Below are 16,204 nucleotides of genomic sequence, written 5' to 3' on the forward strand. Positions count from 1 at the left end.
TGTAGATTTAATCACTAAATTGTTCATATCTTATTTGTTTGTTTTTCGCTCAGCTTCTTCATTATAATGCAGATTGTAAGAATTAAAAAATCAACAGAATCTAGAGCAGCATCTCTTATTTTCATCTTTCTGGGGTTGGATGGAGGCCTTAGAGGTGTTCTACATTTCACAGTCTATCACTCATTATGAAAAGTATCACACACACACACACACACACACACACACACACACACACACACACACATATGCACTCATGCACGCACACACAGATGGTAATATCCCCAGAGCACCCTGGGTTTACTATGCAAACCCAATCAGCTTCCCAGTTCTTCTTAGCTGCAGATAATACCATTTACTTCCTGCCACATTAAAGCTAATCTTTTTATTGAAAAGAAGCAGGAGAAAATTACTGTGCTCCCTTATGTGTGTGTGTGTATGTGTGTGTGTGTGTGTGTGTAGTGTGTATGAGAGAATGAGAGAGAGAGAGACTTATTTTTGATTAAAGTGAAAAAAGAGACGATCCACTATTGCCGTATTTAATCATCCCAGAGTATTACTATGTCCTGTAGATAAGACATTTTTCTAAATCTGTATATAAACAAAATTGTGATTGGAAGAGCTGGTGTAAATAAGATCTGTATTATTATATAAAAGCCGGTTTAGGCTTTAGTTTTTTTCCTGTTTCTGAGTGGACAGAGAGGTCTATCTGCAGAAGGGAAGAGCCCCCTGAAGGGATTTGGGCGATCTGCCAGTGTGAAAAAGTCAGCCTGTCACTGTCTTTGATGCAAAACTCTTCAGGACAAATGGCTGTCCCACAACTGTTGCCGGAATGTGGGCTGGATGTGTGTGTACATGCTCTTGTGTGTGTGTGTGTCCATCCATTTGTGCGTTTGCATGTGAATTCAAAATGCTACTTTGATTTGTGAGTGTGCATTCATTTGTGTGCTTGTGCGAATGCTGCAGAGGATTCACTTCCTTTGTCATAAGCGGATGAAACGGCTCTAGATATGGACTTTGCAATGAGACTGACAGTTTCACCAAAGAAAGAGACCCTTTCTTGTTTTGTTCTTCAAAGCTGCATGAATATTGCTGTTGGCCAGGGGGCGGATGTCAGAAAACAAGGATGTGCATTGTTTCGCTCTGTCACTGGAGTCAAATCCGCATAGAAGAGAAGGTTTCTCTCCTTCAGGAGCCTGCTGCTGTCGTGCTCTGTGCTTCTGACAGTAATGTTACATGATCAGCATTTATGATCCAAACATGAAAGAAAGAGATTACTACGGCATCCACGAATCAGATGATCCTGCGAGTAATACACGGAGATAATATGTGAGCGTGTCAGCACAAATTCGCAAACAAGATAATAAACTCATTTATCAACAATAGCCTCCATTCTCTTGCATTTACTCATGACCGTTGTGAACTGCAAAGCATAGTAACTTGTACTCACCTACCAAGTCAAACATTAGCACCTTCACTCTATTAGTGGTTATGAGCTAGATAGTGTTTATTTACCCACACGTCATTTTCAGTTGCACACTGACTCTTTGTTCTGAACAAACACATAGTCTGTACACGTCAACCTCCACCAACCCTACTGACCTCCCTGAGATGCTCGTTGCAGACTGTGCTGGAATTCAGCGTCCCGGTGCGGAAACATCCAGAAGGAGGTGGATCGAGGGTAAGCGAGAGAAAATAGCAGTGTAACCTGGATTTGGAGGCAGATGGGATTTCCATATTCTTCCAGCATGACCCACATTATAGCTGTGAACGGTTCTGAAGGCTGGGTTCTGTGTGCAGGCGTGTGTCCTGGGCACAAGTGTTGTGGAAGCTGTGCCAGGCTGGGTAGAGGGCTGGATAGGGTCCGGGATTAAGGGGTGTGGGTGGGTGGGGGGTGTTTGAGAGTGAGTGTGTGTCTATGGAGCGAAGTAGTGTGTAGGTGTGAGGAATGCTCTGGCAACCCGACCTCACTGACACCGGGCCATGCAAACACAATGAGGCCACTGTCCCGTACACGCACGCACACACGCAGACACCGAGACAAGAACTCTCAGAACCACAGACAAAGAAGCAACCTCCTTGTCTAGTGTAGCAGGCATAAGTGTCTGAATGGGTGATGTTAATATTAAGCTTGTTTACATCTGTTTCACAGTTGATGTCAGTATTTTAGGGAGGTTAATCTGACTGACTAGTTAAGAGGTGTGGTGGGCAAGTCTCAGTGGAGTGGGTCTCATTAGCTGATGAAGGAAGACTGGAAAAGGGGAGTGCTAATTAAAACGGTGCCTGACATGACAGTGTAATCTCTGCACTGACACAGTACACACACACACATACCCACTCTCACACACACATGCACATGCACATTTAACTGACAGACAGCTCTGGTCACAGCTTAGATCTCTGTGAGATTCACAGAGAGCAAGGGACTATCACTAACATCCCCAGAGAAATTGTGCGTATGAAGTAGTCTGTCTTACTAACTGTCCACAGTAAGAGATGAAGTGTGGCTCCGTTGCCATGGAGCGGCTAAAGAGGCCCCCGCTATGTGAAGATAAGGCCTCTGGATTCCCTTAGCATGTTAAATGAGGGAGGGGGCTTCTATGTTTGATCAGCCAAATCCTTTAATTCAAGGCATTTTAATTTCTTGATTGAGTTCTCTTCCTGATTTATGACTATAGTCTATACCACCAGCAATTTGAAGATGTCACTTCCAGTTTCAGAGCAAGCTCCTCTTTGGCATTGTGTATCACCGGTGGTCTCACTTTCTCACGATTGGTGTCAAGGCCAGTTCATGGAGAGAACGTGGCAGTGTTAACAACATTATCATCAGCTCTGAACCTTTTATCTATCCATTCATCCAGCCACCCATGAACTGCCTGTTCAAGAAACAGTTGTCTGATATTTAATTGGGTTGACTTTAGCTTTGATTATGTCCTGCATTGCTGTCCAGAGTTGTGTAGATTTTGGGCTGAGACACATGGTGATCAATTTTTGTGATTTATTTTTTATGATGAAACATGATTAAGTGATCTCCGCTCATGATCATGTATGATTTTTGCCCACCACATTTCTTCCCCCGAAGTTGACAAGTCAGCACTATCCTTCCAGGTTTTAATAAGGCTTACTTTAATAACATCATTTTACCAATATTTTCAGTTTTTTATGCAAGCCAATGAGTTGCCCCTTTTGAATCATTGTAACATCTTTTCCAAAACCATGAGATACGTCTTCCAACATAAATGGCAATGTTTAGGGTTAAAAAAAACGTTGCCAGCTGAATCGTTTTCTGCTGCTGTGGGCCATCTGCTTCAAGGTTCTACTTTTTCAGAGATGCTCTTCAGCATTCCTTGGTTGTAATGAGATGTTATTTGAGTTACAGTTGCCTTTCTTTTAGTTCAAATCTGACCTCTTGCTAGATATTTTCTCTTTTTCGGACCATTCTTTGTAAACTGTAGAGATGTTTATGCTTGCAATTCCTAGTAGTTCAGCAGTTTCAGAACTTCAGAACAGATCAGCCTGTGTGGCACTGACAAATATGTCACATTTAAAGTCATTTAAATCACCTTTATTCCCCATTATGATGTTTGCTTTGAACCTCAGGTCTTAACCATGTCTACATGCTGCCAGGTAATATCTAATGCTGTTTAGATATTTGTATTAGGTATGGGCAGTTGAACAGGTGAGTGTGTGTAGGTATATATTTCTGCAGACCTGAGTATAAAGGAATCACATGGCAGTTCTTGAGTTTTTTCCAAGAAATATTGATTGTGAGAGAGGTGGACCCAGCTTGACCCCCTGACCTGGACCCTCCCTTTTCTGACAGTTGGACAATGATGTCATGCACGGATTACCACCTTTAGAAGATAACTTGACAGTTGACCACTGATCGTCTCAAAACACCTATACATGCATTACACATAACAACACTATGTATATATGTATATGTAACTGTCAAAAGAGAGGCAGAATTCTATATCAGAATCAGAAAGAGTTTTATTGCTAAGTACGCTTGCACGTACAAGGAATTTGTTTTAGTGACAGAGCTTCCAGAACAAAAAACAAATGACAAGACAAAACAGCACGACACGAAAAAAAAAGGTCGACATCAAATGGAGTAGGGTGTGAGATAATTTTAGATAAGTTACATAAATATCTGAAATCTGTGGTATTATACAGTATATTGCACTGTGGTACTGTACACAATATTGCACATATATTTATTGACAGTTAGAATAATGTTTAACTGTACATGTATGTATGTACATGTAACCATCAGAAGAGAGGCATACATTTTTTATGTTCAAGTGTGTATTGTATGGTCTTTTACCATTCCCGAGATATTAACAGTATGTCTTTATGTTAGAATTTTAGTTCTATTAATGTTCCCCACATATTTGCTGTAGTATTCATTTAGTTGTTTTGGATAGCTGCAGTAGAATGGAGAAGCCTTATGACAAACAGGGGAAGAAAGGAATGGTGAGAGCGTCTGGACAGTGGAGAAAAGACAGGAATTTTGTGAGGTTAAAGGAAAAGACACAGACAAAGTTGTAGTAGGGGGAGGTGTGTGTGTGTGTGTGTGTGTGTGTGTGAGGGACGAAAAAAAAGAATGTCTATTTCCCCTCATGGGTCTACATGGAAGTTCCTTAAACATTCCTTACAGGCTGGGAGGGCGTGCCGAATTAACATAAAAAGAGTTTCATCAGCCAATAGGATCCTGGAAAGGAAATGTCAGGATTGAGTCAGAACTGGGATGGTGTCATGTTACATTCTGCCCTCCCTCCTCAAGCCTGAGTGCAAGGGAAAGAGCAAGAGAAGGAGGGAAAAGGAGAGCTGAGGACAGACAGAAAGAGGGAGAAAGAGAGAACTATATGGGACCGTCTCATTCTTGGCCTCTGAGATCACGGAATAGGACGATGTGCTACAGTCTGCCCTGACTTTTTCTTTTAATCCAACAGACAAGAAGAAGAAAATTTGGACTGGAGGTGGTTAGTCCAAAGGAGTTTTTTTTTTTTTTTTTTTTTTTTTGGTGGGATAAATCTCAGGACTGTTAGACGGTGCCTAAAGTCCCAGCGACGCGCACAGCGGGACTAAAAATGAATTATCTGGTGAGTGAATGAGTGTGTCTGTTATACGTGTGTAAGTGATGCGCTCAGTGCTGTGTGACTGGTCTAAGTTGGCTTTACGAAATAATCCAGCTGTGGAAGAAGACAAGGAGTTAGCAGACCAAGGCGAGTGAAAAGACTCAAGAGAAAGGAACTCCGAATTCTTTCATTTTACCTCCCTTTGTCACAACTCGGTAGGGGTCTGATTGTATATTTTGTGTGTGTATTCTGCGTCTGTTTGAGGCTTTGAAAACAACCTTATTTGTCCTTACACATCCTGGTTTAAGTCACTTGTATATAACCTCATATAAACTTGTTATTAATAGGTATAACCTCACAGAAGTGAAGAAACATGCAGATGTTGTTCTGTCTGGTCATTTCCTAGCCCGGAAATCTCTGTGTTATTGTTTTTGCAGCAGTCTTTTCCTCAGGAGGACTTTGTTTAAGTGCTTATGAGACAGTGTTTTAAGCAGAGTGTACATATAGGAAAGAACTCGAGCCACTGAGGCATGACGCTGCCACTGATGTCTCCTCACACTGCTGACTCAGGAGAATGATGATAGATTAAGGTCTTATTATGGACGTCAAGCACATAGTGAGAAAAAGCAAAAGAGAGGAATGGAGAAATGCATTACATAGCCAGGCCTAAGTCTTGGCAAGCGGTATCCTTTCCTTGCTATTGTTTAAAAGTGCTGGCATGCACTCAGCTTGTAAGGGCAGGAATGACACAGGGCTTTGGTATTTAGAAAGCAGATCTAGTTCCATTGAAGGAGGACTTTGCTCCCTACGTGCCTACGCGACCCCCTGCATGGCATATGGTTATTTCTCATCCGGTAGAAAGGTTTTTGCTTGTAGACTTTCACAACAAAGTTGATCAAGTTCAAGCGTTGTTAGGACATCTAGAACCAACTCTTTTATTGACAGTTCAGTCCTAAAATGAGCTTTATCCAAATAAAGAGTTTTTCGGTTTACAATTGTGACTAGGCTTTTGTTCTTTCCGTTAGTAACACCAAGTCATGTTTATGCTATTAAGTCTTAGTCATTTCATGAGAAAAAAGGAGTTTTGAACAGCTCTCACAATCCGATTAACTAGTTAAAACCGCCTCAGCTGATGGAACTCGGCTCATTAGACTGATCCTGAATCAGCATCTAAAAAAAGAGTGCTGTACTATGGGGGACATGAGTGTAAGACTCAAAAAATGGAGAGAGAGAGAGAGAGAGAGAAGCACTTCTAACCTCCCAGCGCGGAGTGATTTCTCCCAGTGACTCAGACTTGACTCACGCCCAACCACTGGTGCTCAAGAGAGTAGAATCCCCCACCTCCACTGACTCCTCAGGGGGTCTGACTGTTCATTGTACATCATTAGCGCAGTGCTAAAAAAAAACGTTGGATCAGTACTGGGCTAGTCTAAAATCCATAGATGGTCCACATGCATAGGGAAGTGTGTTTGCTGACTCATAGAAAGAGGTTTTAGCCACTTCCTAGTATTCTAGTTATAATTTAACTAGATATTTTTGCTTTGAGTTGTGACTAAGGCTTGTACAGTAAAACTTTATTTTCAGGTGTAAAACTTCTTGGATAAAAATACATACTGGTACTTACTTAACCTTTCATACTGATGTCTACCTGGACAAATTTACAATCTAAATGTGTTATAGTCAGTGCTGCTTAAGAAAACTCTTGTATTTACTTCCTGGTATGAAGTTGGCAGGCGCTAGGTTTCATAGTTAGGACTAAAGTTGTAAATTGATAATGCTAAAGTTTAAGCTCATAAAGCCTTAGATCTCTCTCTATCCCTTTATCTTTCTCTTTTTATATCTCAGTCTTTGTTTTTCAGTTTACATCTATTTATGTGACCAAACACAACTCCAATCCGTTTGTCTTTTTTTTCTTCCCCAAGGTCGTATATAACAGTCTTGTTGCAAAGCAAATACATTTTGGAGTGTAAAAGATATGTGCCTAGGGCCTGTTCTTTTCGTGTGGATAGGCACTAGCTGTAGGGCTTTCCCTTTCATATGGGAATGTTCTATTATACGGACATGACTTGATTTTTAGAGAGAAACAAACAACACAAGCCTCATATTGCTGTTCACGTGATAGCCTGAAGCTACTCTGCTATAATGAAGCAATCAAACTCAGTCATAATTGAACGCAAAACGACGAGAGCGATTCGGCTTAGGACAGATCTAGCTACTTGCAATATGAAATGAAATAGTGTTGCAATATGAAAGCTGGCTGAATTACAAAAGCTTAGACAATTGCCTTTTTGTTATTTGATTTAGAAGTGTTTTTGCTGTGTGTTCTTATCCATTGAAATGCTAAGCCAAGGTCACAGTAATGTCCTGAGCAAGAGAGGAACTGCTGGCAACTTAGCACAGACATTTTTGCATTCATCATCAGGAACCGGTAAATTCTAGGCATGTTTATGCCATGATGTCTCTGAGTCAGGGTTAGGGAGAATAACACAACAATGCGCTTTGTCCTTGTTGTTTCTGTCTGTTTGTTTTTTTTTCCATGTCCTAGGCCAACACTAAACCATGAATGACTTGCATATTCATTCAATACACAAACACACAGTCATGTACATTTAAGAGGCCACTCAACACACAGTCTTGTGAATTTCAGTAGAGTCCAACATTGGCTGTGGTGTTTAGCAATTTAGTCTTTTCTTTCATTAACTTATTGGCTTATTCTTACTTTTAACTTAAGAGTTTCCTGCATGACCCACTCATTGACAGTGCTACAATTTAAGTATCTAAGGGGACTGAAGCCGCTCAAACACATAACGGTCCAGAGCTTCAGCTTTCATGCTAATACCATCATGAAAATCATTATGCTAATCATCTCATAGATTGCTTAAGAGCTCAGCCAAATCTGTACTATGTGGCTGCTTTGCATTGTAGAAGTTTTAAAAGTTCCATTAATTTGGTGTTGGATTTCCCATTAACATGGCATTAAACATTGTTGTAAAATAGTTAATCCCTGACGTGAGTGCAGTAGACAGTCGCTGCCTTCTTTGGGAATGACACAGGTACAGAACCCAACAACAAATTACCATAAAAAATAAAAAATAAAAAATATATATATATATATATAATAAAAATTTTTAACAGGATGCAGATATCCTCTTATAACTAATATCCAGCATGGACTCTCACTGTGTGTCAGTCAATGATGTTTAAAAGAAAATATAAAAAGTTATTCTATGTGAATAGTGCCAAATCCAGGCCTGTCCCTATAATCTAAACTGCAATGTGTTTTAAAGGCCTACAGCTATGTCTTTCACCCGCATATACTCACTGTTTTAGTCAGGTAAGATGAACGTGGGCAGCAAGCCAGGACTTGACTGTAGCCTGCAGCTACAAGAATGTGAGATGTTTTCTTACCAGTGACACACACACACACACACACACACACACACACGCAATAACACATACCTAGCAGGAAAGGAGGGTCCGGAGTGCTGCCTTTGTTTTTCTGTTGCCTCAAGGAAAGCAGGAAGGCCACGATAATTTACCCCTCACTATTGAGTGTTATTCTTTGGTTTAGTTTATAGGAATGTGTATGTGGAGATGCTAATGTTTGGAACAGACTGTTAAAGTGCTGTTTTTACGTTTTTATCTGCTTGTTTTTGGTTTCGTCTGGTGAGGAATGACTTATGCCTGTGGTCTTTGTGGAGACTGTGTGACACACCAGGTGTGTGTCTGTGTTTGTGTGAGTGTGTCGTAAGAGAGCTGTATGACAGAGCAGAATATGGGGTAGTTGTGGAATGCTGGTAGGACAGAGATGTGCCTAGACTTGCACAGGGACAAAAACATATACCAATTCATTTCTACAAGACTCTGTGCCTCTTTCTGTTTTTGACATTCTCTGTACTTCAGACATAAAAACAGTTCATTTTCACCTCCCACCCATTTTTTAGTTTCTCTTGTGACCCAGTGTGTTCTCAAGTTTAGTCTTGCCTTTAGCAATTGCAGCTAAGATATCTGCTGAAACTAGAGCAGGCTATCGCTATTGTTTTCTGCCTTAAGTAGATCCAGCCGTCTGAGGTGTAACGCCTCTTCAATTTTCTAGTACATGCTCTCTTTTTAAATATTAAATGCTTCCGTAAAGCCAAACTTCAAATCCCATAAATTACGAAACAGTCTCGGTAGAGAAGCTAAGCTGAGCAGTTAGCCGCTGGCATGGGCTGGCTCTGTTTTAAGGGTAGAAAAAAAGCTAATAGCCAACACTCTGTAGATTGCAGAACTGTTGTTACAAATTTCTTTACAAACTAAAGTCATTTGTCTTTCCATGTTGGGAATTTAAGAAGAAAGAGTAGTTTCTTGATTGACCTGTGATTACAGGGGGTTCTGTTTAAGGGTATGTTTGTGACAGGGCATTTATTGGAGCGGGTTTAAGTGTGCTTCCCATGCTGTTGGCATACACACACACACACAAACACACACGCGCGCACAGTTCTTGTAAGGACCAACCATTTACATATTTATTAATGCAACAAAATTCAATTTTGTTTTATTTATATAACGCTTTTAACAATAGTCAATGTCGCAAAGCAGCTTTCCAGAATCAAAAGAATATTAGGCAAATTAATATGAAATGTGTGAAAAATCTAAATGATTAGATTAGCCCTGATCTTTTTTATTCATACATATTTTTCACACATTTAAAAACAACGTTTATACAATAAATGTGTTAAGTAAATGTTATGCTATACCTCAACCTTTCCTTAATCTTGGTAACCACAAGAAAACTATTCAGGTCTTTTGTCTTTTTTTTTTCATTAAATCATTAATAAAATCCTATATAAAAAATTTTTAGTTTTTTTAATCAAATCATTAATAAAATCCTATATTAAAAAAAAATAGCTTTGAGACAGAGGATGAAGTCTGCAACCCCTCAGACCCTCCCACCACCACAACAACCACCTATGCACACGAACTCCCCCTGCTCTTTTGCCCAGGGCTTCCATTCACTGACCAGTCTGCACTGAGGATGCTTCACCAGCTGCTACATTATTTCCTGTTCACTTAACACTAAATGAAATCATGCAGCCCGTTTCCTTCCCTTCCTCCAAAACTTTGTATTCCCCCTGCCTACATCATGTGGAACTTTTACTTCTATACATTGCTTATCTGTGACACTCTCTCATGGCTCAGACTGTGCACTCTTGTTAATCTCGGGCCTTTATCCTGCTTGCGACGCTTTTAAATGCAAATGGATGAGCGTTTAGTCTCTTTGATGATGAATTTTCTTTTAGTCTCTTTTTTTTCTGTTTTCATTCATATTTCTTTTTATTATAGCCTTTGGTCAAGCTGTGTGCATTGTCTCATTATGTGTAAAATTTCATTAAATAACATTTCTGAAAAAAAAGAACAGTGTAAATCAAATCACTATAGAACATGCATGATTTATCTCGTTAGTGGGTCCATGTTCTGTTCCACACAGTCACTGCTGCACAACATTTTGATTAAGGTACATAATGAAATAGAGCGTTTAATATTTAATCCATATTTCAGTTAATGTATGTGCTGTCTGCTCTAAACGAGATTACACTTGGTCTTTGTGGCACAAAGTCAATCAGAAAGGCATATGAATCATTTCTCAAACACTTCCTGTGTTCAGAGAAGAGGAGCGAGACACAGTAAGGGAATTGTGGAGGAGTGTGAGAGAGTAGTAGACCGAATAGAAGTTTGGCAAACTTCAATAATGGAGACAAAGTTCAGCTCCTTGTGATGTCATGAACCCTCAGGAGGATTCCTCTTCCTGGCAGGAAGTTCCTCCAACAAAATGTCTCGTTTTATCAAAAGATGACAAATCATGGTTGGAGAGTAGATAGAGAATGTAGAAAGACAGAATAGATACTGTGACAGAGAAAGACAGACCATATAATCTCAGGGTGTCGTTTTCACACTGCACAGAGCGTGTCTCAGTTAGATCCCACCAGTGTCTCAGTATGTTCTTATTTCTGCAGCGTTCCAAAAATAAGCCCAAATTGGCACAGGAATGCACCTGAAATTCCTGTGCAAAAGCTTTAAACAGTCTCCATGGAGAAAGCCTGGCAAGTCAAAGAGCTCTTTCAACTAATCTTGAGAGCTTCTCATTATTTTGGCATTAGTGTGTTCGTGCATGTGCCAGGCCTGGACGGTGACGTCTCAGCCAGCTGCTAGCCAGCAGTAAGCCATTCTGGTTTATTAAACAGCACTCAGGCCTAAGGGAGATGCGGTAGTAAGTCTGGCAACACAAGCAGGGCATTCATCAGGGAGATATGGCCTACATGCACCTCTCCTCAGCTTCTCCAGCACAGCACACAGACCCAGCATTCATCACAGTCCTGCCACTCTCAGCACACATGTCTACGAAGACACATAGACACAAAGTAAGGAGGCTTGCATTCAATCCAGGAATTGAGATCACATTCATGAATAATGACTCACTTATTGCTACTCACTATTGTGCACAGAGACTAGTGTGTGTACGGGGAGAAGCAGGTTAATAAGAATATTGTGCCAGTGTGTGTGGTATGAATAAAAGTCAAAATGTGAGGAAGGCTTGATAAGGGAAAAAGAGATATTCCTCTTGCCCTTACCCATGCCAGTGGGGTAACAAGATGATCTGGAGCGCTGCAAGCTGCAAATGAATTAAACGCTAAATAGCCTGACTGCTAAATGAACTGGCTATCGCTGCAGAGACAGAGGCTTAGTGATTATATATGTCTCTTCTCTCTTCATAAAAATAAGACAATAGATTTTGCCACCAATTTGGACTTGGCCCAACTAATTGTCAAGCTATAGTTAATTAACCTGACATTAGGACATCCTCACAATTAGCCCATCACATGTTCATTTGGCTAGAGGACAGTGGTAGAGTGCCATTGGTCCTTGCTGGAGCTGGAGTGCCATTGGAGCTTGCTGGGAGGCATGTTACACGTGCCAGGCTATACCATTCCCTATTGCTAGTGACGGGTAAGGGTGGGGGCTGAAAACAAACATTTGTTTAGCATAAACGGCTGGCAGTGCTCATGGGTGGCTCCTAACACATGGGACAGATGGAGTCCTTGTTTTGGAAGCCAGAGACTCAAAGATGATCACAGTGTGCCACTGTGTATTTATGCATACACACACCTGTCTTCTTGTGTTCAAAGAAAACACCATCCAAAAATATTTAAGTTGCTAAGTTTTTTGCTATTTAAGTTGTAATGAACCACAGGCATGTATTTTATGCCCATTAATTTGAAACACATGCTACTCCTGGCTGTATTGGAGTATTGTTTGTTTTGTACCACTGTATTCGTCTTTGCTGTAGCACGTGTTACATTTTCTGTGCTTATTCCACTAGAATTGCCATAAACCATGACATGAAGAGATGAAATTAAGCGTGCAGCTTTAAATGGGAGGGGTTTTCTAGATGCTTTTTTGTTTTTACAAAATTAAGTTGTCACCCAAAGACGTTATGTCGGGCACCCATGACGTTAAATGTAATAAGAGATTAAAAGGGTACATTTTATGTATCCTTTTATATTGCAAATCAAAATATATAATAATGAAGAGTGTTGTTGATTGTCCTTTTTATCTTCTCTCTTTCTCAAGCAGAACGTGTTGGCCAAGGCTCTGTATGACAATGTGGCGGAGTCTCCAGACGAGCTATCCTTCCGGAAAGGTGACATTATGACAGTGCTTGAGAGGGACACGCAAGGCCTAGATGGCTGGTGGCTCTGTTCTCTGCATGGGCGCCAGGGCATTGTACCAGGTAACCGCCTAAAGATCCTGGTAGGCATGTATGACAAGCAGCAGCAGTCTTCCAGCTCCCCGTTATGCTCATCTCAGAGTCTCATCAGCATTCCACCTAGTGCCTACACCAAGCCTTCACCTGCCGCCCAGTACACAGCCATGCACCCTGCCTGTACTAGCCCTCCTAGCCTGTACCAAGTGCCCACTGGGCCACAGACTCCACAACTCCAGTCCAAGGCTCTACCCCTCAAACAGAAACAAAGTGCTGGTAAATATCACCCAGCTGGCCAGGAGATCTATCAGGTGCCACCCTCCATGGGAGCACCAGTCCAAGATATCTACCAGGTACCACCCACAAGTGGGGGACAGGATGTATACCAAGTGCCCCCCTCTTTGAACCTGAAACAAGAGGTCTACCAGATTCCCCCCTCCATGGACAAGCGTGGCTGGGACACCCCAAAGACCCTGGGAAAGGTAGGAACAATGCATATATAGTACAGACATCCCAGTGCAGGAAATGGGCTTCAATTCCAGTTTAACATGAGAAAAATTTTAAACTTGTCATCAAAGACAGATGTTCACTTCTGTTCATCCAACTTAAATCTGGAGCTGGATCTCTTATGTAATAATAATAATAATAATAATAATTATTATTATTATTATTATTATTATTATTATTATTATTAATATTAATATTATTATTAGTAGTAGTAAGACATAGCACACCAAGAACCAAACATAGAGCGCATAAATGTTCAAGACACAGTAGTCAGAATTCTCTCCTACTCTCCCAAAATTTTTGATCTTGGAGTGCAGCCAGCAAAAGGCTGAAGGAAAGAAAGAAAGAGAAGAGTTTAGAACAGCAAGAGAAGCAAAAGGCATTTAAGAGAGCGAATGGCTGAAATGAAAAATAATGTAATAAATAATGCAGTAGGATGTAGTAGCAAAGACTGCAAACATTGTAGGGTTGAGGGAGGTGAGTAGTTAATTTTCAGTGGGTATCTTCAGGTCTTCTGTAGTGGGTAGTGCCACGCCTCCTGGGACTGGCAGGAGCACAGAGCCATATGCCAGGGGCGTATTAGCAGTTGGAGTGAATGAAGTGAAGTGAAATATCCCAGCTGTTGCCCCAGTGTGTTCTCGAAATGTCTATGACATTGTTTTTATACATAACAGTTAAAATAATTACCCCATTACAGCCATAGTAAAATATACTGTAAGTGTAATAAACAGATACCGTACAACTCGGTGGTCAAACAGGTATGGTTCTAGTAGTATCAACCATACTAACCATAGCTCTGGCTGGGGACTTTATGGGATTATAGTGATGAACAGTGTGAGCGAAAGAATGTTAATGATCTAAATTATGTGCTGCATAAGACTATGCATGGATCTAAACATCTTCCAAAACACCCAATTGATTATAAAAAAAAAAACCAAAGAATGATGCACGTATGTGTCATTGCAAGGGTCAGGCAGTGAGATAAGAAGTGAGTGTAGTGTCACTGATCTGTAGTCAAGGCCAGGGTTGAGATAGCGGCTGAGATCAATGCTAGAGAGATCAATGCTAAGCTCCTCAGGGGTTTGGTGTCATACTAGAGCTCCTATATTAGTGATAAGACAATCATTGTGCCTGGATCAGTCCTATACATAACATAACTGCAAACATAACTGCTCAGTGAGATGCCCAGAATATTTCTTAGGTTCTTCTTGTAAACAGCCCATTTTAGACTGTGTTTTTTTATAAACAGCCGGTCAGTTCCATCCTGGTTATTTTTCATTTTGCTTTAGCCAGACCTAAAAAGTTAAGTTTAGCCAGACTGATAGTTACAGTATGATTACCTGGCATAGGGTTTTTTTGTCTTCATATGAGACACATTTTCTCCCGAAATATATTGTGTGTATATTCTTGTAAGATCGTCATCTGAGAATCGATGGCTACTACTTTTTGGGAAATCATCGTTGTACTTGACGAAATTCATGATGTTTAATGGTAATCAGGAGCTAGTAAACAGAAGCTGTAAGGAGAAGTTACAAGGCACACAACACCAAGAATTTGGGTTAAAGAAGGTTAGTGACCTCTGGTGTCCTTGTACCCCCTCCTTTTCCACCTGTCACTACCTTTTTATGATTAGATAAGGTGTTCACACTAGGAGAACGGATTGCGAACCACACCCACACACATACACCCAAATATAAGTGCAGGATCAGCCTTGTTCTCTCAGTCCGTCTTCATGAAAACAGGAAGCGGTACATACAGTACCCAGTACTAGGCCAAAAAGCACTTGAAAGATGATACTGGTTTATGTGTGTGTGTGTGTGTGTGTGTGTGTGTGTGTGTGTGTGATTATGTATATATAAATTGGGTAGGAAGGTCCCAAATTGAAGAGAAACAAGCTGATAATATTGGGGGACATATCCAGATCAGCTGCGCGCTCCCTGAGGGGTGAATGGCATGTTGGTGGCTGATGGTACTAAAGCAGCAAAAGCAGCTGGGATTGGTGTCACATCAAAGCACATTTCAGATGGGGAGTGTCGGCACACGGCCCTCAAAGCTCAAACATGCTCTTCTGTCAGCCTGAAATGCTTATGCTCTCTTCCCATTAGCTTTAGGGCCCTTTTTTAATCCTTGTTTTTCCTCTTTCTATGATATTTTTCGCATGACTGTGCCACAAAGGCAGCTCAAACTTTATGGTAGGAGTCGTATTTTCTATACCCAGGAAAATAAATACAGTCAGAATCTTCAGTTGGCCTAATAAACATAAGTATTCATTATTCATGGCTTAAATAAGTTTTGTACATAATATTTCTGTATTTCGGAGCAAGAATTTATCTCATGTACTTGTCTCACCTGTAAAGTCATGACACATAGAGTAAGACAATGAGCCGACTCTAATCCTTCTTCACCTTTGACTAAGATGCTGGTCGAATTTCCTAACCATATACCTTAATGACGCTAACACACTCCCTGGTTGCTTAGTTGCACATTAACCAGAAGGATGTGGCAATTCAGCTCTGTGTGCACATTGACCTCTTTAAGTAAACAGAATCATATGAAAGCTAAATTAAAAGAAAGAAAACATTGTGAGAAAGGACCAAATGGCCCACATATGCATGAATGACTTGATTTGCTAAAGTATAATCGCTGTGCATCCTGTTCCTAATTTAACTCCTTATATACTGTACTGGACATTTTTGCCCATGTGTAAAAAGAGTGAACATGTGTGTACATGACTTATATTATTAAGGAATATTACACTTGAGGTTGTGCTATTGTTCTGAATATTATTACCGCTGCGATGAGGTCGTAGGAACGAAGTTACGAAGATATCACAGCCGTGCTGATATTCAGTACAACACCATGACCTCAGGTGTAA

At 40.6% G+C, this 16,204-nt stretch overlaps 1 protein-coding gene across 4 annotated transcripts in view; it reads left to right on the top strand.

Moving 5' to 3' along the window:
• bcar1 (BCAR1 scaffold protein, Cas family member) overlaps positions 1-16,204 on the top strand; it is a 67,223-nt gene that overhangs the window by 33,947 nt on the left and 17,072 nt on the right. The window contains exons 1-2 of one of the 4 annotated variants that reach the window (XM_053500517.1): positions 4,796-5,102; positions 12,690-13,304. In XM_053500517.1, coding sequence (XP_053356492.1) covers positions 5,091-5,102; positions 12,690-13,304 — 627 coding nt within the window. In that variant the 5' untranslated portion in view covers positions 4,796-5,090. Of the gene's footprint in view, positions 1-4,795; positions 5,103-12,689; positions 13,305-16,204 lie in introns of those variants that run through there. The other 3 variants (XM_053500518.1, XM_053500515.1, XM_053500519.1) reach the window with 3 other exon arrangements.

The sequence above is a fragment of the Clarias gariepinus genome, chromosome 7 (genome assembly GCF_024256425.1).
Source record: "Clarias gariepinus isolate MV-2021 ecotype Netherlands chromosome 7, CGAR_prim_01v2, whole genome shotgun sequence".
In the NCBI taxonomy this organism is placed as follows: Eukaryota; Metazoa; Chordata; class Actinopteri; order Siluriformes; family Clariidae; genus Clarias; species Clarias gariepinus.